This window comes from Colossoma macropomum, unplaced genomic scaffold (assembly GCF_904425465.1).
Source record: "Colossoma macropomum unplaced genomic scaffold, Colossoma_macropomum, whole genome shotgun sequence".
NCBI lineage: Eukaryota > Metazoa > Chordata > Actinopteri > Characiformes > Serrasalmidae > Colossoma > Colossoma macropomum.
This window is the reverse complement of record NW_023494796.1, coordinates 15,334,544-15,359,436: the sequence shown is the minus strand read 5'-3', so window position 1 is coordinate 15,359,436 and position 24,893 is coordinate 15,334,544. Positions and strand designations below refer to the sequence as shown.

At 38.6% G+C, this 24,893-nt stretch overlaps 1 protein-coding gene across 1 annotated transcript in view; it reads right to left on the bottom strand.

Moving 5' to 3' along the window:
- The window catches only part of prss12 (serine protease 12), a 63,095-nt gene that overhangs the window by 5,458 nt on the left and 32,744 nt on the right, over positions 1-24,893 (bottom strand). The window contains exons 8-12 of the mRNA XM_036583401.1: positions 22,875-23,016; positions 17,265-17,467; positions 14,340-14,418; positions 12,790-12,912; positions 3,181-3,488 (exon numbers count right to left, since the gene is read on the bottom strand). Coding sequence (XP_036439294.1) covers positions 3,181-3,488; positions 12,790-12,912; positions 14,340-14,418; positions 17,265-17,467; positions 22,875-23,016 — 855 coding nt within the window. The remainder of the gene's footprint in view (positions 1-3,180; positions 3,489-12,789; positions 12,913-14,339; positions 14,419-17,264; positions 17,468-22,874; positions 23,017-24,893) is intronic.

The window sequence follows — 24,893 nt, the reverse complement described above, 5'->3', positions numbered from 1 at the left end:
GACAGTTCTGACAGAGGAACAGGAAGAAGATGGGGTGGTGGTGGGGTTCGAAAACTTCATCACGGGGAACAGAAGGTAGAGAATGAAATGCCTTTATTGTTTGTTTGTACAACATTTGAGCATAGCTGTTAAATTAGCTGTTAACTGTTTGAAAGAGGTCAACAATAAAAACCTGACTTGCTGCTGTGAGTGTTGCTAGCATTCCCATCATGTTATGTATAGCTATAAGATAATTTTACAATTTCAACAGTAATTATAAATCAACTAAGAGTTGTTGTTCTTTATCTGTTAAAAACCGTCAAGTAAATCTAGACCCAAAGCTTATTTGCACCACACACGTGTTAACACAGCACGCAGCCAGTGTGAATGGCTACACTGATTAATATAGGAGTGCATCATGCAGAACAATTACCACATCTGATGTAAAATGGGCCTCAACCTTTAGCATGTTAACATGGTTACAAGTGTGCGTGAGCATGTCTGGTATAGACCAGGAGAATGGTATTCTGGCTTGTGTTGGGCCTATTTGTCCCCTGGGTGGACGGATCACTGCAAATCAGTACAATGTTATTCTGACTGATCACTTTTATCTTATGATAAAATATTTTGATTCCTCGTGGGAGTGCTCTCTTCCAGGATGACAATCCACAGGGCACAAGGATGATTTGACGGAAACCAGAAATCAGACCGGATTTAGCAGCTCTCAATCTAGTTAAAAACCTTTGGGAGATGTGAGGAAAGAAAAGATGACCCGCACAGCAAAATGCCATGTATCCAAAACGCGCTGTACTTCACTGCATGAGTGTTAGTATCAAAGAAAAATAATAAAAAGCAGAAAACGGGTGAAACTAGTGCCTACCATTTTGCAAACCTGCATGCTGAAAAGTGATGTATGGAATTGCGCAGTTGCCATGGAATTCTTTTGTGTGAAAGGAAACCTTCGATAATGAGCCCCTCTCCGAAAAGGAGCCCAGAATCAGTCCTGGGTGCGGACTAAAGTGTGCGGGACAAGTGTGAATAAGCCCTAAAAGAGTTTTTTAGAGCACGTCATACGTCTTTACGTATTAACGTCACACACAGACTCAAAAAGATCTGGTTCGATGTTTAGGTATAAAAATCATCATTATACTGATGACATTAGTTGATCACTCACTCACATCCTTGGAAATAATGTCTTTCACCAAGTTTTCTCTTTGAATACTCTTTCAACTCTTCAATAGAAGAGAACAAACTTTTACAGGATAAATGAAAACATGTCATGTCATTCTTTTTCTTTTGGAAGGTTCTGAACTGTCTGATGCAGTTAAATCTATATTGTTTGGCCTCTTTTTTGAAACACTGATTATCAATGCAATCAATATATTATAATAAATTTGACATAGATAACCCTAATAACTTTATTAAAGCATGCTTAGAAATTGTCAAATACAGTTATACTATGAAATATTTTGAAAATACTGTGACATTCAATGTCTGTCTCTATGAGTGTGTGTAAAACTGATGTTTGAAACTGGAATGTTTGTCCTATCTACGTCTGTCTCAGTAGACTCACAGCTGGACACACATGACATCACCAGGCTTCCCAAAGACAACACGCACGCAGACGCCTCATCACAGACATGCTCAAAGGGCTCTCGTCCGTCAGAAAAGGGTTTAGCATGTCATTCTCTCAAACACAAGCCTTCTAAGTGTAATCAGTGTTTATAAGCGTTTTAGGCCGATGATATAATGACTATAGTTGCTGCTCAAACACAGCTGTTTCATAGATACAAGTCTACACGCCTCATTCTGCAAATGACCCGCACAATCTCAACTTCAACACAGTCACCAGCAAAACTGCATTTTGGCATGTGCATCAAACGATCAATTTCATACTCGGTAAATAAGCACACAGAATGTTTTTCCAGTCTGATTTGACTTTGTTTTCACCTTGCCTAAATACAGATGGTTATCAGTGAAAACAAAAGTAGAAAAGAATGACACACACAAAAAGGCAACATGTGCTGCAACTCAGCTGCTTATTTAGATGCAGACTTAGGAATAAACAATTCCAACTCCAAAATGGAATCACAATATTTTAACAGTTAGATTGATCTTCAACAGATGTGTTACAAACAAAGCAATTAAAGACTGTAATATAAATATGTCAGCTGTATTAAAATCTTTCTCAGTCATTATATAAAATCTATTTAATAAGTCTGCAAATTACTGAAAGTTCAGACTCAGGCTTTAGTGAAAGTTACAGACTTCAAACATACACATTATCCGTCTGGATCAGTGCACTGTGGAATCAGTGTTTTCTGCAAATACATCTGGTTGATGATTTTGTTGTAAATGATAAGAAGTCAATTCTTTCATTGTCTTTCTAAAAGTCTGCATGACTTCTGACTGCCAATTGCCAATAAGTGATAAAAATTCCAAATTAATCAGCAGTAAAATTAACTGTCTAATGAGGTTTTTGTAATATGGTGTATGGTAACATTATTACCATTATCATTAAAAAATGTGGATGTGAAATATGGATATGCACATTTTCATGTGACAAAACATTTTGTGTAGTAAAACAGATCCGTAAAACATGCATTTGGTCGCCTTCTCCTACTCCAAAAGTATTATATGTGTATTTTACAGCAACTCATCAGAAATATGCATATACCAATTAGCCACTTCATAAAACCACCTCCTTGTTTCTACACTCACTGTCCATTTTATTAGCTCCACTTACTATATAGGAGCACTTTGTAGTTCTACAATTACAGACTGTAGTCTGTTTCTCTGCATGCATGGAACACCACAGAGCACACAGGTACTGTGTTGGGTGGTGGATGGTTCTCAGCACTGCAGTGACACTGACATGTTGGTGGTGTGTTAGTGTGTTGCACTGGTACATTGTTGTGAACATTATTTATATCTGTGAATTTAGAGTTTATATAGAGTCACTACTATTGTAGGAAAACAAATTTGAAATGGTAACTTTTTGGAGAGGTAAAAAATGTTAAAATATATTAATATAACTAAAAATATGAGGAAATTATGCTTTTTACATTTTCAACTGCTCCATACATGAACTTCAACATTTGTTTCCGTTACAGTGACAATATATTCTATAATGTCCACAGTATGTTGTATGTACAGTGTTAATGGATGTGTGAGTGTCTTCGTGCACACTGTATCTCTGACCTGTGTCTCCCCAGCCGGTGATGAAGCAGTTGGCCGAGCCTTTGGGCACTCTCTCTCTCCGTGCAGGTAAACACACAGGAAGCACAGAGCGACTCTGCCGCACACACTCCCCACCGTGGCCCCCAGGACCCCCGGAGCCTCCGTGCCGCACAAGACGCACCAGAGCCAGATCGTAGTCGTTGCTATGGGGGTGGTAGTGTGGGTGTAGGATGATTCTGTCCACGCCATACTCTTCCTCATTTTCTTCAGGGACCAGCGTGTGGTGGTCTCCAACTCGCACCTTATACATCCTGGTACTGTTCCCATATCTGAGAGAGAGAAAGAGAGAGAGAGAGAGAGAGAGAGAGACAGAGAGAGAGACGGAGAGAGAGAGATGGAAAGAGTGTGAGAGTTATTTCTTTTATCATATACACCAACTCTACACTCTAATCATCTCTAATAACTGTGTAGGTTTTATTCACATAATCACACAAACTTATCTTGATCATATATTGTCTCTTAAGAAATTACCAGAGGGGAACCCTCAGGTCCTTCTAGGCCTTCAGAGCAGGCCTAATGATAAACAGGAATTGTCTTTCTCTGTTTGTAGTCTGTGGTAGATATAGTTGAGCGAGCTCTGCCTTTGGTTAGGACTTCAGGAGCTGAAAAGAAGTTCTAACACGTTAGATTACTATCAGCTTAATTATGAAGAAACAGAGGAATAAACCGATAATGTTTTGACTTCCAACAGTTGATTTCCAATTTCCTGAGAAAATAACATCATGGTCTCCTAACCTGGTCCTGGAGAGCTACTATCCTTTGGAGTTTAGTTCCAACCTATATCCAATAAGCTGCCACTCTACTTACTTAACTCTAATACATCTATCTCAAGGTAAGGAAGGTAGCTCTCCAGGATCAGGGTTGGCAACCACTGCTCTAGTCCTACAGACACCACTGACTGTGAATATGAGAGCATGGTTTTGGTGATGTTGAACAAGCTCATATAGGTGTGATGCTCAGGTGTCCACATACTTGTGGCCATACAGTTTAACTGTATTATGAATACCTTTGCACAACTTGGACTAATACAGACACTTAATTTCTATATTCGGAATACTTGTATTCCATTACTTCCCAGCCCTGCGCACTGCCTGGTGGGAAAAAACTCATTTTTGTCCACCAGCATGGTTAAGCTACAAGGAGAGGGTTTTTAATAAAGTAAAGGATGTACAGTTATGAGAGTGATCATGCCTCTCAAATGACATCTTCCACACAGAAGCAGTTCATTTCCTTGGCATGTCACTCAAATGACACGTCCCCTCACGGAGTCAGGAAGCTCCTGTCAACCAAAGCGGAGCAAAAACGGAAACATACAAGCAGTCTTCCAGTGAAACCAAACACCTTGCCATCAGCTCCTTACAGGCGAAGCCTCTCTCAGGCGGACAGCCCATTCACTACCACCACCTTGTCAAACCCTGTATATAGAGTCATATGGTCTGCCATTTAAACCCATATAGATATCTCAAACTAAAACTATCCATTATAAGTTGCGGATGGTTCCTTGTCTATGCAAATAAAACTGAATTAAACTGAATCCTAAAAGAGACTGTGGTGACAAAGTTACAGAAGGCTAACTGCAAGGCTAAAATAACAAATTATTTTTTAACACTGGTCTGTGTAACATGCTCCACCCATTAAATTTAATCTATGAGTATTTGTTTTTATTTCTAGTATGTGTGTGTGTGTGTGTGTGTGTCCCTCCTGCTTGTTAACGACCGAAATCATCCCTGTGCAGCGGAAGTGTAGACAGGGAGTGCAGTGTCCCGTTACATGGTGGGGTTTTTTTACCGGAAACTTCGCTGCCTCCTGCGGAATGCCAGGCTGCTTTCTGGCACAGTCAGTGGAGGATCAGCAGGACATTCCCCAAAGCCTCTGCAGCGTTCCACAGAGGACAGCCTCCACTCCACCAAAGGGTAACAGTACTGACTAAGGATCAGCTCAATTATCATACTATAATAATGACGTGTTTGGACAATGCAGAGCTGACTTTAGATATATAGATAGATAGATACGATAGATAGGTGCTATATAGAGATGGACCAATCTGTGCTTTTGAGGCCCGTACCAATCACCAATCGCCTTTCAGCACGATCGGTCGATAGCCGATACTGATCGAGGGCGCCACATTTAAAGGCGCAGTAAGCAATTCTACAGAATGAATACCCCCCGTTAGCAAAATGTGTCTGGCTCACTTGTGGGCCACATCCTTGGTTTGCTCTGGCCCACTATATGGCTGGGTCTCCGGCCCAGATCTGGCCCACACACTGTAAAGTGAGTAGAACTAAAGGATATGGCCCAAATCTGGTCCCAATCTGGCCCAACTACATTGTTGGTTCACAATATTTATGCCAGAATTGTTCCACAAATGTAGACACGAGCCAAAATAGTATGAAGCTGTCCAGGATCTGACCCTATTCTGGCCCACATGCCTAACATCTACCCGGTAGTCAACCAACACTCACATAGGGAAACCAGAATCGGCCCAAAACTGTCTGCTATCTGGGTAACAAGATACACCCCTCTCTTTAGTGCTCCTTCAGAAGCTCTGTCTCCTAAATTCATGGACGCACATTGCCAAAGCGAACATCATTTTTTTAGATCTTCATGGCCATAAAACCCTGTTGTACGGACAAATGCCGAGATATAACGTTAGAGCAAACAACGACAAAGCAAGTAATGTAGCTAACAGTTAACTAACATTAGCTAGCTAGGCTGTGGGTTAGCAAACGGTCACTACAATTGCTGCAATGAAACTAACCAACTTGGGATTAGCTATAACAAACATTACCAAACAAGACAAAACAGTACTCACTTATTGGTTCTGTGAAACTACAAAAAATGAGTTAATGTTAGCTACCAACCTTTCGAGCAGAAATAGAGCAACCTCCTCAATCCCTACACAACTGGTGCAGCTAACAGGACAAAACGGTCCTCCTGCTTCACTATTTTTTAAAGATGGGATAAAAAGGGCTGACATACAGTCTCTTTTGTAGTTCCTCATCTTATTTCAATTTTCAGCTCCTGCCAAATCTGTAGGTCAGGAAGCTAGTGCAGTGTAAGCTATGCGAAGACTAGCACTCTGATGCTAACATGCTAACAGAAATGAATCCTCAAAGCTTTAACAATAAACCGCCTTAATCACAGCTCTACATGTTCACACAGCAAGTTTGCAACGAAATAGGAGCCAAATATGTAATAATATCCTTCAGGAAAAATGTTTTTCATTAGTGAAACATGACAAAGCTGAAGCTTTCTGTTCACCAGCTTTGATCTTGTTCAAATTTTCCTGTTCCATCTTAAATGGTGCAGCAGTTAACGTTACATTCTGGCACCTCAGGAAAAATAGGGCTCATATGTTTCACAACACTGATCAGCTCTCAGGATCGGCTTAAAGTTAGATAAATATCAAGTATCGATCCTTTAACATCTAGTGCTAGTAAAGTGCTATGGGAAATTAGGGTGCTACAGTAAAATGCTTTAGAAAATTAGGCTGCTTAGGCTGCAGAGTGCTTTTTGGAAATTAGGGTGATAAAACTGAGTGCTTTTTGGAAAATCTGGGTGCTACTGTAGAGTGCTTTGGGGAATTAGAGTGCTACAGTAAGGTGCTTTAGGAAAGTAGGGTGCCTAAGGTACTTTTTGGAAATTTGGGTGCTATAGTAGAGTGCTTTTTGGAAATTAGGGTGATAAAGTAAGGTGCTTTTTGGAAATTAGGCTGCTATAGTAGAGTGCTTTTTGGAAATGTGGGTGCTACAGTTGAGTGCTTTTTTATATTTTGGGTGCTTTTAGGAAATTTTGGTGCTTGAGTGAAATTTTGGGGAAATTTATTGTGCTTTTAGAAAATGTGGGTGTTAGATTATGATGGAATGCTATATTAGGGTACATTTAAAAATTTCAATGCTATAGTGGGGTGCTTTAAGAAACAGCCCAGAGCATTTGGGTAAGGTGCAATAAGGTGCTTTTAGGATGCTTGTTCACTACAAAAGAACTGGACATTATGGAAACATAAATAAACACATAATTACACATATACAACAAATACAGGCCAAAAACAAAGTGCTAGATAAGAAGGGTGCCAAAGTAAGCATTCACAACAGACCACCTTTCTTCTACATGCATACTACCTTACAGCTCTGGCCATATTTCTTAAAACCACAGTACAGTATGATTAAACTACTAGAGTTGGTGTTCAAAGTGAAACGCGCCCCATTTAAGATAATCTTTGTGCTGCAGTGCTTTTGAGAGACTCTCCCAGTCCCCTCGGTAGGTGATTACAGCGTGTGCTGACCTTACGAAACATAATCCAGCTTTTAAGTTAGCGGCCAGACTATTACTCAAGTAAATGCTTAGAGCATCAACTTCACCCCATGACCAGGTAACTCAGCCAATCAAAACTGACTGACAGGGGAACTAAACTAATTGCAACCAGGTGAGAAAATAAATCAGTCACAGCCAAGCGTTTAGATAACTTAACCAATCAGATAATAGCTGAAAACAGTGATTGAACACTGTTGCTCAAATTATTTCAAAGTATACAGTACTTTGCAAGAGTTGTAGGCACTTGAGAAAATCACTGATTTTGATCTGGGCAGTGTTCATTTGCTCAGAACAAATAGTAATATTAAAATAAATACAGATAACATTGATATAACAGATATTGCTTGTATGTAGGTTAATGTGTTCACATAAGCCCTCCCAAACCTCTCCTCATGGCAACCAGTATTACCTGTGGTTTTCATCCAACACCTGATTTTGCTAATCAATGCTCATTAAATTGAATCAGGTGTGCTGGTGCTGGAATTCAACAAATTCAGGCAATGGCTGGCAGCATCGAGGAGAAATCTTGAAAAAACTAGCTAACGAGATACAGTCATACGCAAAGGTTTGGGCATATTACAGGTTTTGTTGATTTTCTAAATGAAAATATCTAAAAATTGTGCATTAGTATTTGCAGATATCATATTTAAGTTTATTCCCTGTAGAGAACATGTTAACTTATTTTCAGTCAGAAGATCAACAAAATGTAATTTGACCAGTGAGTCTTCAAACTTTGATTCATGAGCTACTTCTTTAAAAACAGGAAATTCTTCCTTTTTTAATTTTTAATGCACTACTTTTGTCTTTCAGCTAAAGCTATACAGTGTTTTTTTGAAGCAAAAACATTTATTGCCCAGATAAGTGGTTTAAAACAGTTGCTCAGATGCCTAACCCTTGCGAAAAAAGAAGCATACTTAAGTACCTCAATAGTATGAAGTACAATAGTATGAACTTGAAGTATAGAGAAAGTACATTTTCATTACATGTATTAAAAATACACCTAAAATATACTTTTCTATATATATTTCAAAAACTATATTTTTTAAATAATACATTTTAAATGATGCTTCTAAAGTGTGCTTTAGTACATTTTAGCTGCAGTATGACTCAAACTAACTAGCAATCAAATATGGGTAAATCCAATATTTAAAATATTATATTATTATTATTAAAGAATAGTTTCCAGTGTAGTAGAATTTGTGTTTTAACAAATACTCGAGTTAACATAACTTCATTAAAACATAAGTTGTTTCAGTGTAGGACAGAAAAGCACTTATAAGCTTAGAAGATGTAATACAACATGACTTAAATATAATTTAAGTATGCAAGTTGTGTTTAGTTATTTCTATATTGAAGTACAGCTATATATATATATATGTCTATATCTACAAACTGCACTGAAGTACACTTAAATACGTTTTATTTCTTGCATTTAGCAGTATTTAAATATAATTTAAAAGTGAATTTCAACTGTAGTGTAACTCAATATGTTGTACTGAACATCAGCACATCCAGTAATATATTTACAATATATTCCAAGTGTAATAACAGTGTGTACAAATCACATACTTAAACATCTGCAACGGGTTAAAAAAATTCAAAAGCACTAAATGCATTTAATATACATTTCATCATAGCTTGATTATGAATTTAAGTACATTTAAGCTGTCATATGTAATTCCAAAATGATACGTTTAATCTGCATGTTTAAAGTGTAAACATTTTAAACGTAAATATTAACTGTATTTTAAATGTACATTCACTGGCCACTTTATTCAAAACTCCATACCTTGCAGCTCCTTGCTGGTGTACAGTTAGAACTGTGGCTCATCATATACAATTTCTGATCCTTTATTATGGTTTGTTTCTGACTACAGAATCTCTCTGGGATGGATATTATCTGGACAACAACGGTCCTATGGTCAGAAACTGTGGTCAGGGCTTAATAACAATACTTAACCAAAAGACTTTCCTGCCTGTTAATACAGCGCTAATCAAAACAGTTAAGATTTAATTATGATTGGCTGACATCCAGGAGTGGGCATACAACATAAAAATAGTTTGTTGTTTGTTTGTGAGCATGTGCGTGTGTGCGCAGTGAGAGGGTTATTTCTGCGCAAGCCTCTCTGTAATGTTACACTCCACAAACTCGGAAGTGAGGGACTAATTTTAGTCTTCTCAGACCTAACAATCTCCACTGATTTAAAGCAACTGACACATTGCTGCAACAGCTTATAATTGCTGTTATATCCATTTGTTTGGTGTCTGCGCACAACAAACAACAAGAGCGCGAGAGCTGTGTGTGTACAGTTCTATGTATGTGTCTGGCGGTGAAGGTGGTGGGAACTTTAGCAGCAGTCTGATGTCATGGCTTATATTTTGGTGAGGGCAGTTTGATAGAGACCAGATTGAATTCTCACTCTCTCTCTCTCACTGTAAGACTAACGCATTACTCATAGTCATGTGGAAATTCATGAGCAGGCTCAAGGTCTTACAGAAGAACTTAAGTAAAACATACAGTTGTGTGCAAAGGTTTGGGCCAAATGACATACTTTGTTGATTTTTTTTAATGGAAAACTAAACGCAACCACTACAGCAGACTATTATGAAAAAAAATTGCAAACATTAATTCACAGTTTCTTTATATTTGATTAACTTGATCCATAACATCACTGTCCTTCCCGCAGGTCCTTTCCTGTCATATGGGGGTTTTGCTTTGCCTTTCTGGCCTTACCAGCATACCAGCAGTTCTGTCTGAGTGTTTACTTGGCCTTCCAGATCTTGCCCTGACTTTCACAGTGACATTTCTCAATGACAATTCATACAGTGGAACCTGCAAGCTGGAAGAGTTTTATATCTTTTTATTGTGTTCCCCATCAATTAGCTTCACTTTCAGATCCTCAGCCAGCTGCTTAGAGTACCACTTTGGTTGTTAAACGTGCATAATGTTAGAAGAGTCAGAGAATTTATTACACTCTGGCATTATCATCAGCTGACAATTCCAAACCAGCTCTTGACCTTCTTAAGCAGTCCTAATGAGTCAATTATAACCTAATGAGTTCTGAGACCTCACAACTGGAAGGGTGTCCAAACTTTTTTTTCCATTTGTCATTTGTCCTAGAGTGCCCAAAGTTTTTGCATATAACTGTACATCTAAGCTTGTGACCAATATGGACCAGAGTGACCAGGGACTCGTTCTGTTGTGAGCTGAAAGCCATTCAGTATCGCTGAGGAAAACTTTTTATATACATATTAGATCTTTTGGTTTGAGCTGCATTTAAAATAATATAAAGTAATATTACAAAGAACTCATTCATCACATCTTGGTATGTTGCTATGGACACTATAGCACAGTGCGAGTGTTATGTTTTTGGAGTTACTACTTCATGCCTTTTGTTCTGTCTGTTTCTGATGTCCCTGTCTCAGGAAGCAGGTTTTCTTGCTTAGCCAGCTATCGATCTAACACTGGTTTTTATGTCAAATATCACAGCTGTATTTATTAAGCCTCTCCAACGCTTGATACCCTAGCATTCAGGATTTCTTTGACATTGTGGTGTTAGGAGAGGGATTGCCAATGGATGTGTGATGTATTTGCGTAATGCATGCTGGATATTGTAGTAAGAGAACAGTGATGAGCAGAAACATAGAAAGAATACATGTGAATTTTGTCAAACTGATGAAACTGAGGCACACAATGCTGAGCTACAGATTCTAATAAAACTCTGTGAATCACAGCTTTAGGCCAGAATGCACCTTTAAGCCTGATCCAATTCCAATAAGCTATTATACACCATTACACTCTATTTAGGCTACTGTCACAGATGGCACATTATTCACAATTTACAGCACAACTTAACGTTTTATAACTTCAGAAGTGATTTAAATGTCTGCAATGTGGAACTACTTTAAAGTGCAAATAAATCCCATGAGCCACTTACTTTTTCTCTGCAAAAAGTCCAGTGTTTTGGGCCGCACTTAAAGGGGCATTCCACTGATATTTCAAACTTTCTGCACAATTCAGTTGTTGCATCTTTACTGTAGCATTTTAAAGTAATTTGCAGCCCAGCTTATCTTACATAAATTGCATTGTGTTTTTTACTAACTTTAATGTATATGAAGTATGCACTTTCTGGCTCTATTATCAAAAAATGCAAATATCATATCAAACAATATCAACCAATGCTTCAGAGGAATCAGATTCAGATTGGGGCAATACGCACATCCCTGCTGGTCACAATTCACTACAGGATAACTTTACTTGCTTTGCTGTGAAAGGTGCCATGGTTGGTGAGCTTATTATAGTAGCCTTGCTCCAGTCCTATGAAAGTGTTGTTTTATTAGGCATATACTGATACATTATTGTGACTTCATGGGACTGTCATATGGCTACCCTACATGAAATACACTACAAAGATCTGTAATCTTGATTATTCTAGAAATTCTTTCATGTTACATTGTATGTCTATAGGAGAATTGCTTTTGTTCCTGTAAATATACTCTACAGTGGAGTGCAAATGGTTTAGGTATCTGAGAAAAATTGATTTAAAAAAAAAAGTTTATCTGAATAGTAAGCATTTATTTACTCAGAAAAACGTGATGCAGTAAGTTGAAGCAGTCACGCTAAAAAAGGAACCAATCACACAGTCCCACATGTCACACCAGAAGCGGAGAGCTTCCATACACACAGCAGACCGCACCAGAGTTCGCTCTACTTCTTTAGCCTCCTTTTCAGGAGGAAAAGGAATTGGGTTTCTGGGCTCCTCTCAGTCTCAAAAACAGCTTTCCCACTTGACTACACGTACCAAACTCGCAGAGAAAGCGGCCCTGGGTCTGGGAAAACTCTAGTATGAAAAAGTCTGAAGTAGCATATGGAACTAGATATAGAAGTAGGATAAAACTGTATAATAAAGCAGACCATATCATCACTCTCAGGACAAATCCTCCCCATTTTTGTCTTTTTTTCCCCCACATAATGTGAAAACATCCGCTGTCCTTTACACTGTGTGATAATGTCACAGTAAATGTTACTGTACCCTCAGATTTTTCTTGCCATGTTTTTGTGAAAGGCAGCTAGCTTAAAGCTGCCTTTCAATAGTGCGTCAATGGATGTATTCGATGTAAAGTCATTCAGGATCTAGAAATGGCCCAAAATTACTAGGAAAAATCATGTTACAGTAACTTCCATTATAAGTTGAGAATGTTTTTTTCCGACGGTGGTGATGTACATGTCTAAGACACATTAACGTGTGTGTTTACCTCTTAAAGCAGTGCGCGGATGTTAGGACCCAGCAGCTGTTGATCAGAGTGGCTCCACACACCAAACGTCCATCCGCCTGAGACCCACGCAGACGTACGGCAGCCTGCCACGGCCAGCCCCCCCTACAACACACAAACATTACAGCAGCACTGCATTTAGACCTCACTTATAGTTTCAGTGTATATTCACAGAAATGGAAATAAACAGGTCGTTTTTGTACTGATCCATTAATAAAGCATCAAGGGTTACAAAAGCACCTGCAGTCGTACACAAAAGTTTGGGCCCTGGTCAAACTATATGCACATTTGCACATTTTAATGCACAATAACTGTTTATTTGCTGAATTTTGCATTAAAAAATACATAATTTGAAGTGTGCAAAGGCACATTTTATGTTAATTTACAGTATGTTAAACTCAGCTCTTTTGATGTCTGGTTCCTATCACCACCACTGTGAACGATCCTGACCACAAGTTTCTCTAGAACAGGGCATTTCACACCAAACCACTCCGAATGACATGATTACATCTTAATCGTTAATTATGCTTTCAGAATATTCATATATAGTTGCAGCCCTACAAAATAAAAGTTTGGGCACCTCTGGTCAAGTGACATGTTTTGTTGAAGTGAAAATAATACATCCTCTACAGAGAACACACTTCTTTAGCAATGCACATCTTAATGCACAATTACTGTTTAGTTGCTGAATTTAACATACTGCAAAAAATTGCAGTATATTTTCACTTATATTATCAGCTGTTCAAACTTTTGCCCACAACCATATGTGTAGATCACTGCTGTCCTTTCCTTTGGTAGTTCATACTGAATTAGATTTTGCCTTTTTTATCTGTGCTTTGCAAGAAGGCAAACAGACATGATCTGACATCTATATTCTACTGAACTGGTTGAAAGTCAGACTTGGAGTTCTACCTGACGTTTCAATAACATGATCCTTGTAAATACCTAAAGTTTTTTAAATATTTTTTTTAACTGTAGGACCTCAGATTTAACTAATTCAAATGGTCCACTTTTTCACTACATGTGTTTCTGAACATTCAAACTACTAAATATGTTGCACCACGCACACCCAATCAATCAAACCCTATAATAATAGACGGAGATTTAGTAGAGGCTGAATGTGTACCATAAAAATCCAATTCCACATGTACTTATTTAAACACACATAAATATATACACCAGATGTCCATGGCATGTTTAACATTAGTCAGAGTGTCAGAGTTCCCATCAGGGTGTCACACACTCTAAATACATGCACATAAATCTGAAATAAGCTATACATGCTGTATACATGTTGATACAGGTAGGGCAACATATACACTACAAAAACATTTAAAACATTTAAAGATCAAATATGTATTAGTACAGGATCTGTTTCATCCTGTGAGGTTTATCTGCTCTCTCTCTCTTTTTCTTCTCTTTCTCTGTCTTTCTCTATCTCTCTCTCACTCTCTCTCTCTTTCTTTCAGTTGGTTTGAGTTTCCTTTGTTTGTTTTTGGGCTCAATGTTTAGAACTGTCACTCTCTGCTTACCGTAGAGAGTTTTCTCCACCAATGATCCTCTTCTGACGAGTGTGTGCAGGCCTCAGACCACACACAGAGCTCGCTACCTCTGCAACACACACACACACACATTTTATATAGTGCCAGTCCACACGACCATATGTATATCCTATATATGTTTCTGTATATCTGTAATAATAATATGACCCTTGTGTTTTAAATATATACACCAAGCAGTAATTTCAATTAAAGAACCGCTGTGTTCCTACACTCACTGTCCATTTTAACAACTAACACAGAAGAACAGATGGACTACAGTCTGTAACTGTAGAACTACAAAGTGCTCCTATATAGTAAGTGGAGCTGATAAAATGGACAATGAGTGTAGAAACAAGGAGGTGCTTTAATGAAGTGGCTGCTCGGTGTGTAAGGTACCTATATGTGATAATAATTACATTCTATACATATGATATATATAGTACTATGCAAAAGTCATCCATTTATTTAATTTCCAGTCAAACCACCTGCCACCTGGTAGACCACCAAAACTGTCCCCATCAGATAAACAGTACTTAAAGCTTTCATCTTTGAGAGACATAACCACATTTTCGATACTTAATCCTAATATAACCCTAAACTTAACCTCAGTACCCAAAAGCAGTGATTTTGCCTTTATAGTTAAAAAAAATCAAACAAAAACAGGACTTTTTTGTTGGTCCTGTTATTCTGTGTGGAAATGTATGAAAATAACCACATACACATGCTTTATGGAATGCATTTTGTTTGCGCACAAGTGTTTTAGTATATATAAGAGACTCTGGATGAATGAGCAGGACTTACAGACTAACACAAGTTAATGGAAAAAGCAGCCCAGTCTGATGTGTTATTAAATTAGTAGACTGATATGTTAAATAAACCATAAACTGAGCTCATGTGCATGTGTGTGCGCAGTTATAGAACATGTGGAGTAACCACATCCTCAAAACCAGACAAGCACACACACCTACACACTGCTGAGTGTGTGTGACACATTAAAAAGCAAGAACGTAAGAGAGACACTCAGGTAATAGTTTCCTCCTGTTCACCTTCTCCTTCTCATTTATCATCCCTTCATATCTGTCTTCCTCTGTCTTTGTTTGTCCAGATGGTAAAGTGTGTAGTAATATGATAGATAAGTATAAAAGAAATGCAGAAATATAACCTCAGATTCATAACTTCTGTGTGTTGCTGCAATACTTCAGTAATGCATTTGCCATTTTTCATGGAACGGTAAGTGTAATGTCATGGAATATACATATAAACCCCTACACCTCACTTCCACTATCCACATACCTTTTTCTTCCACTTACTGGCCAGTTTATTAGAAACACCTACCTTGTGCTTCCACTAACTCGCAACTTTATTAGAAACACTTACATTGTACTTTTACTCACTGGCCACTTTATTAGAAACACCCACCATGTACTTCCACTCACTGGCCACTTTATTAGAAACACCTACCATGTACTTCCACTCACTGGCCCCTTACATTGCTGCACACTTTATAAGCCTTTGTTCATTATTGGTCAGCTGACCTGATATTATTTAGGCGGTGGACAGGGCTGGGACAGGGCATAATACAATATGTATTGTGACACAAGCATGTTAATAAGATGTGATATGACGAGAAAACACACCAGTAGCTAGTTGCACCAGCAGAATGTAAGTTCAGTCGTAGCCAAGTTTGAACACAGTTGCACCAAGTAACATAGTTTCAGCGTAGCCTTAAGTTTTAACTTAAAGTTTATACCCATCCATTGTGTCCTGGTGTTTGAATGTTAACTTTCCTGTGTTCAGCAAACTGAAATGCCATTTTGCTGTTAGCCCATTTGTTGTCAAATCTGTTGAATAGCAATCCTGGTTCCACTCACTGGCCACTTTATTAGAAACACCTACATTGTGCTTTCACTCAGTGGCCACTTTATTAGAAACACCTACATTGTGCTTCCACTCACTGGCCACTTTATTAGAAACACCTACTCTGTGCTTCCACTCACTGGCCACTTTACTAGAAACAGCTACATTGTACTTCCACTCACTCGCCAGTTTATTAGTTAAACCTACATTGTACTTCCACTGCTGAACAGCTCTGCAGTGCGGATGCAGTGTATGACGGTCGTGTGCAAGCTTACATTTTTTCATTTATGGCATTTGGCAGACACTCTTATCCAGAGCAAATTCCAATTTTTTGATAGTGTTAGGAGTCCTGCCCAAGGACTCTTATTGGCAAAGTGCAGAGCGCTTGCCCAGGCAGGGGGACTGAACTCCAGTCTCGAGCATAGAAGGCAGAGGTGTTACCTACTACACTATATCAAGCATAAGCTGTAGCAGTCACTGCCACGTCACTAATGTCACGCAGAGACAGTCAGCGTGGAAAAAAGGAATGTCTGGCTCACAGGATGGAATGATAATGGAGAAGTTTCGGAACGAGTGAGAGCACTAACACTCCAACTTTCTGAAAAGCCCCACTCCCTGCACCACTCGCATGCTCTGCTTCAAAGACATGAACAAAATGCTAATGGATAACAGTTAACCGATAACCGCAGGCTATAAACTAATAAGTATAACAGTGAACAAAACTCAATCTGTAAATATGAAACTAACTCAGTACATGACTAACAGGGACCACACAGGACTAGTGAATAAACTTCACTCTGTCATCAGTTTCTCCAGAGCATATATAACACACCGGAGGGACCAGAGTCAAGACACTGCTAGGTTAAGAGTGGTACACCACCCAAAAGATATCCAGTCAAGAGCATCTCTGTGGTCTGAAACTGACCACTAATGATTAACACAAACTGATAAGCTGCAGTCTCTAACTGCGCCCCAGCAAGGTTAAGTAACAACACAGAAGTTTTTAAAGTGAATAAACACTGAATTTACCCCCAACATGATGAAAAATGTCAGTCTCACCTTTGACCCCAGCAGAGTTGTCCAGTTGCCCATAGTTACAGATTACCCCAGCATCTTCGCTATGGCGACAGTTATGGGTTCCGAACGGCTGTTTGATGCAATCAGCCAGTGAGCGTTCGCTACCAGTGCACTTCACATTATCAACATGAATAGGCCCCTCCCCTTCTCCAAAATACGCCATGACCCGAGCTTTGGCCAGTCCACTGAAAAAACAGCAAAAAACAATAATCAGAATTAAGCCACCACACACCACCTTCTAAATGATAACAGCAGGCAGTGTATGGTATAATTTGTTCTCACCAATAAACATTTACTGATAATTGTCATTATCAATAAACTTTACAGTCATGTGCAAACATTTGGGCATCCCACTCAAATAACATGTTTTGTTTATTATCTAAGTGAAAATAAGTTAACATATCCTGTACAGAGAACACGTCTACACATTTTGATGCACAATTACTGTTTATTTACTGAATTTAACATATTGGAAAACAAAACGGAAAATGTGGCCTTTTTTATATTAGTTTAAATTATTAAATTATGTTTTGTTTGTTTCCAATATGTTAAACGTAGCAAATAAAGAAACTGTCCACTAAAATATGCAGAAAAAATGGCATATTTAAGTTTATTTCCTGTAAAGAATGTGTTAATTTCACTTTAAAAATCAGCAAAATGTCATTTGACTAGGGGAGCTCAAACTTTTGCATACTGTATGGTGATTGTGAAGTTTCACTGGTTTTCATTTGCATGGAAGTTCTTAGTAGATAACACTATTAGCACAAAATGTTTATAGACTGTCAGTAATTAATGCCTATTTTAGTAAATCTGCCATCACTTTCCAAATGTAGACACCTGTTCATCCAGTGTTTATTCTCAAATCAGAGGTATTGATATGACCTTTTCTGTAGTAACAGCCTCTACTCTTCTGGGAAGACTTTACATTAGATTTTGGAACGTTGCTGTAAGAATTTGATTGCATTCAGACACAGGAGCATTAGTGAGGTCAGATACTGATGTTGGATGATCAGTTCTGGATTACTCCAACTCATCCCAAAGATACTGGATGGAGCACCATCACTCCAGAGAACAGTTCCACTTGTCCACAGCCCAGTGCTGGGGGACTTGGCATTGAGCATTTTGACCTTAGAGTCATGTGCGGCTTCTCCAAAGTGTCCCATTCTACTGATCAATGAGATCACACAAGCTGTATATGTGCTGAATGCCTATGTCAGCCACCATAGTAGATGAATTCACTAGTTAGAAGAAGTGTCTGGATACTTTTGGACATATTAAATCACAAGTTTATTTAATCAACAGTCGATACAAAATGATTTTTAACTCAGAGTGGTGGTGGTTAGGCAAGCGTTTACACACTAACATTTTTAAGCTGGACATACTCCCTGAGAGTGCTTAACAATAACATGAGGGAGCCCCGAGCGGCCCACTGTAACAGTGGTGATTGCGGGTCATCAGATATGTGCACCAGCTACAGTGTCATAACCTGACCTACTGACCCCCGTTAGTGATGACATCCCTGGAGGAGGGCTGTGCAGGGGTTGAGTACTCGTGCACATGATGAAGATAGGGTTCACTCTTGGGTGGAGGTGCAGTGAGAGAGTGTGTGTATGGACTAGATAAAATCTTATTATTGCTATGTGGGTAAAGCTGAGCTTATCAGTACTGTAATCTGAGTTTTAAATTAATACAACTGTGACTCAGACATGCTTTAATCTTTTCATAAAAGCTCTCATTTCACTCAAGAAGAAGAAAAACATAAAAAAACATTTGGGCTTTACAAATATATCAGTTGAGTCCTCACAGCTTTCTAGTAAGGTTTTTGATTAAACATGCAGTGCAGAACAGAAAAGAACACACAAATGCACATATAGTTGTGGAGGTGACCACAGGTAAAGAAAAAGCCCCAGGACTGTTATGGAAGTTTCTCAAAGGGATAGTTGAATACTATTAAATTAGATTTCACGTATTTGAATGGCAATAACAGTTAAAACTTCTTTTTATCAACACAAACTACAGATATTATGGCTTGACTACTATTAAATCAGGGCTTTTTCATTTGTTTCAAGAAGCAGCATCCTTTTACACTGTCTGAATTCAAGGCCTTTTGATTTTGCACTTTGATTTTCTGTTGCCTCATTTGGTAAGCAGATGTGGCTTCTGGTGGCTTAATTTGAGTTTGATGAGGGAAACAGAATTACTCTACCCAACAGATCAATACTCTATATACACTCACAGAGCACTTTATTAGGAACACCTGTACATCTACTCATTAAGGCTAACTGTGTGGCAGCAGTGCAGTACATAAAATCATGCAGATGTGATCCAACAGCTTCAGGTAATGTTCTCATCCACCATCAGAGTGGGTCGATGTGATTTTGACCAAGGCATGATTGTCGGTGCCAGATGGGCTGGTTTGAGTATTTCTAGAACTGCTGATCTCCTGATGATCTCTAGAGTTCACTCAGAATGGTGCAATAAAGAGAAAACATCCAGTGAGTGACAGTTCCATGGACGGAAACAGCCTGTTGATGAAAGAGGATGACCTGACCTGTTGACCTATTGACTGGTTTGAGCTGACAGAAAGGCTACAGTAACTCAGACAACCAGAAGTGAGCAGAAAAGCATCTCAGAATGCACAACACGTCAAACCTTGAGGCGAATGGGCTACAACAGGAGAAGGTTCCACGGGTCAGCCAAGAACAGAAAGCTGAGGCTGCAGTGGGCACAGCCTCACCAAAACTAGACAGGTGAAAACTGAAAAAACATAGCTTGGTCTGATGGTCAGATGGTAGGGTCAGAATCTGTCACTACAGCATGAATCCTAACCTGCATTATCTCAACAGTCCAGGCTGGTGGAGGTGGTGTAATGGGGTTAGAAATGTTTTCTTGGCACACTTAATTTCCCGTTAATTTCAAACAATCATCACTTGAATGCCACAGCCTGTTATTATTTGTGAGTTCAGACCATGCCTTTAACATGTGGTGGTAGTATGAGGGAAGACTGAGGTAGGGAGGAGAACTCTGAGAACTTGGGGCCGGAGTTCTGGCCAGCTTCTGCCTGTAGCTAGAAGGCCAGACCCCCCATAGCTGTAGCAGGACTGAGAAAGAGGGAGGAGATGGGGTGGCGGTGGGGATTGCGAACGTTTCGTCACGGGAACAGAAGGTGAGGATGTGAATTTATAGGGCGTTAGACTGGAAGGAGGGGTTTCAGGTATGTTCCTCCCCACAAACTTCAATTATACCATAACTACATTTATACTAGTGTTCCTAATAAAATGCTCAGCAAATGAATATATTATACAGTCCCTGTATCTTATTACTATGCATGGAAACAGAATGTTTGATGCATATACTGTGTTTAAAATGCTATATTCTAGGGCCATAATGATACAGAAACTTCACAATACGATATGTACTGTTGTATCATCATCCTGATACGGTACATTTTCCAACCAGAAGTAGACAAGACAAGCTAACATAGCTTTCGCATTTTTGCATATATTTTCATTAATTTATTTATTGTGAATTTCCAAAGCATCTTTGTTTTTTTTCATCTAGCACATTTGAGCGATGACATCATTAATGTTCTCAACTGGGAAACCAAAGAGTTCCCAAACACAATATAAATGCGAGGATGATTCAGCTTGTTCTAGCTCAGGTTTCAAACAGCTTGGTAAATCGACCATCCAAGGAAGGCTGTTTTTTTCTGTTCTGAGAGCTGCGCAGTGGAGTTTTTTCCAATTGTGGTTACCCAGTATTAGTATATAGTGTTCATAATAAAGTGCACTTTATTACGAATGTGTTAAATAGAACTATAGTAACCCTTTCCAGGATCATGCATTTCACTGCGTGAAACATAAACCTAACCTATTTGACTGACAGCGTGTATTATTTCATTTTCAGCGTATTTTTGTTAGGTTTTTGTGATTTTTTTTTTTGCAATGTACTTAGTTGGTTTACATTATATATGTTATAACACACCAACACATCAACTGAAATCATTTCAGTCGATTGGCTGAGTGCCGATAATTTCCAACTTTGCAGTCCATTAGATCTGTTGTCAAAAGTGTTTTTTAGCTGTCTTTCTCTCCTCTGTTTTTTCCTTTTCTTTTTTGCTCCTGTTCATCCAATGCATGTGTCAATGTGTGTGTGTGCATATTTTCCAGAGTCAGCGTGAACTGTGTATTCACCTCAAAGGACCAGAATGTAAAGGCCACGCACACACACCCAAACAGAGCATCTGAACACATTAAACTTTAACACTGGGCCTGTTATTTCCTGTCTTAATGCTGCATTTAAAATCAGTGCACACATATGCTAGACAAAGAGCACTGTCAGCGAGCTGTAATGCACACTCACCCTCATGCTTTCCAGATGAATAACCCCCAAAACACATGTGTGTGCATGTTAGAGAGACAGGCTGACTGAAGAAAGGCTAAAGACTGGGACACTGGATTATAAATTTCCTCCAGTGATGCTGTATTACAGACACACGTCAAACTATTATTAGTAAATGAAAGACACACTGGGTCATAAATACAGGAACTGCTTTTGGCAACAGAGAGGTATACAGATCTCTCTCCCTCTCTCTCTCCCTCTCTCTCTCGCTCTCTCTCTCTGGCGTTAAATGCTGTAGATCACGGCTCCTGCCAAGGGACACTGGAGTGAATGAGTTGTGTTTGGTTTTAAATATATCTTGGCCTAATTAACTCAACTAACAGCTGCACAATCTGAACACAAACTTAAATATAACAATTGTTTCTGCAAATCTTGCACAATTTCTATTCATTAGCTGAGTTTAACAGTAATAACAGATAGTAAAAGTGTAAGAAGTGTAACTCATAAATTCAATAAAACGTAATTTGAGGCGCTCAAAGTTTTATATACAACTCTATACATATATACAAAGATACTTATTTTATTAAAAATATTTCATTTTATTTTAATAGTATTTTTGTGTATATAAACATATATATATATATATATATATATAAAACATATATATATATTTATATATATATATATATATATATATACATATATATATATATATACATATATATATTATATACACACACACATATTTGACATTATATATTACATTTGACTTTCTTCTTCATTATGCAAGTGAATATATGTTTTCTGCTATTTTTACTTCTGCTATTTTAAATGTATAACTTAATGGCTGCTTTGACTAGAAATGAAATAAACAAAAGGGTAGTCTTTGACTTTGACAGCACTCTAGATGTACTTTGTCGTTCTACCATTACAGATTGTGGTGCATAGCCCCACTTACCCTTTTCATCAGTGTGTGTGTGCGTTTGTGTTCTGGTGCTCTTGTATGTGCTCTTTATTGTAACATCAATAAAATAAAAATAAAAATATGTTTTTATGTTGTACATAAACCGACACAAAGGTCACAAGAGGACTTCGGGGTAAAGAATAAAATACAACTAAAATATATGACATGGGCACTTTATGTTTGTTCCCTGTAAAGCATGTTCACTTATTTTCACTTAGTAAAATCAACAAAACATGTCATTTGACTGGAAGTAATTAAACCTCTGCATATGTCTGTAAATGTGTTACCTGTAGCCCAGCTGTCTGCACACCACCTCCGCATCCTGGTCTGTCCATCCATCATCACAGATCGTCCCCCACTGGCCAGCGACCAGGATTTCCACCCGCCCCTCTCTCTCATTCTCTCCGCCCACCAGCCGCACGGGCACACCTGAGACCGTCACACATATATGAGACTTGGTGAATTAATTAAAAAAAAGACGAAAATGAGTTCTTGAGGTTAGAGATACAGAATCATATGCATATAATAAACACATTTCATATATAAAATACAATATTTTTATATCATGATATGACAATTTTGACTTTTGATATCCAGAAAGCAACAGTTAAGCTGTCTGTTTTACTTCAGCATGATCGTCTTTGAGGAGAAGTGTAAATAGTTTTCACAGCAGGGGGTTCTCACCCCTCATTGCTCACTGGCAGCTCAAAAGAGTCACAACATTTCAGACATAGCCAAGAGAGTCAACAGTCCCCCAGTTCATCTGCTAACATCTACGCAGATGAATATTGTATTTGATTTTTTAAATTTAAAATATCAGACCTAATTTCCATTTTTATCGTTAGCTTTTATTCAACAAAGATTCCGGGCTCATTTGGGGGAGGGGCTCATTATTGCTGGCTTGCTTTCACGCACAAGAATTCCATCCAAACTGTGGATCGATTGCGCGATTCCATACTAGGTACTAGCTTTATCTGTTTTATTATTTTCCTTGGATACAAACACTCAAGCAGAACAATTGAGGGTTTTTATGAGTGACCATTTGCGCTTGAATGCTTTATTCGCTCCATATATTTATGACACATTCTGTCTCCTCCACTGTCCACAACAGTCCTTTCCTGGCCATCACAAAACTTGGCAAGGGAAGTCACGCAAGTCAAAGAAGTCACGTTACAAAATGAACCAATCACGCAACCCCACAGGCAGCGCCAGGAAAGGATCTCTGTAAGTACAGCTGATATATAACATCTGCTGATGTTTCCAAGAACTGATGATCACTAATAATGATCTGATGTGCCCTGAAGCATCAGCAGATGTACTTACAGAGATACTACTACTGCTACTAGATATTACTATTAATAATAATATTAATAATAATGATCATAATAACAGAAGGGTAGCATTAGATGCAGGTTAGTCTAAACTCTGCAGGAACGTAGTATCTCTAAGAAAAGGGTTGATGACCACTGATGTAGGATACACAATACACAGTTCCCAATCCTGACTGGGACATTGTTGTGTTTTCCCAGGCCATGAGGAGCATGTTCTTTAGTTAAAGAGTTGGTTTAGATGTTCTAGATAAGACAAAGCACAGAAATGTGAGGTCACCAGGACTGGGATTTGGGAACCTCTGCCCACCATGTTTAAAAGTTCAGTTTATGTTCACATGTGGGAACTCTGCTTTCTTGCTATGGTTTGCATAAAATCAACCAATAAATAAACACTGGCAGGAAGTTTTAACCATCAATAGGGGCTGTTACCACGGTACCCTGGTTACCGTCAGCGGCATGTGTGTGTGAAGGTGTGTAACACAGTAAGGATCATAGAAAAACCACCTGGCAGTCAAGAGGGAGTTTTAGGTTTCCAGTTATGGAACACCTGCCTCCACTCACATACATGACCATCTCACACTCACGGTCGACTCCATATGGACCTATTTGATCTTTTCCTCAATGTTCTTTTCAGAAGCAGTCTAATGAGCTTCCTATTAAATAAGCCCTACTACATAATGCTTCCAACTCCCTCCACCCCAAACCCCACGCACACATATGTACCACTATACTGTTGAAATGTGCTTTTCAGATGGGCGCCTCCATTCGGCACGTCTCATTCTGAGCAAAACCACACATTTCCATTCAGCTGATGATTTAGCTTTGAACATTATCTTGCGCACGGTCGTGGTTTATTATTACTGAGTTCTGAGGGGATTTCATTATAGATGGGCTGTGTGCTGGTGAGGCCAGTAAAAAAAAATCATTATTCATCTACAGAGAGAGTGAGAGAGAAAATTTGAAGGCAGTGGTGCA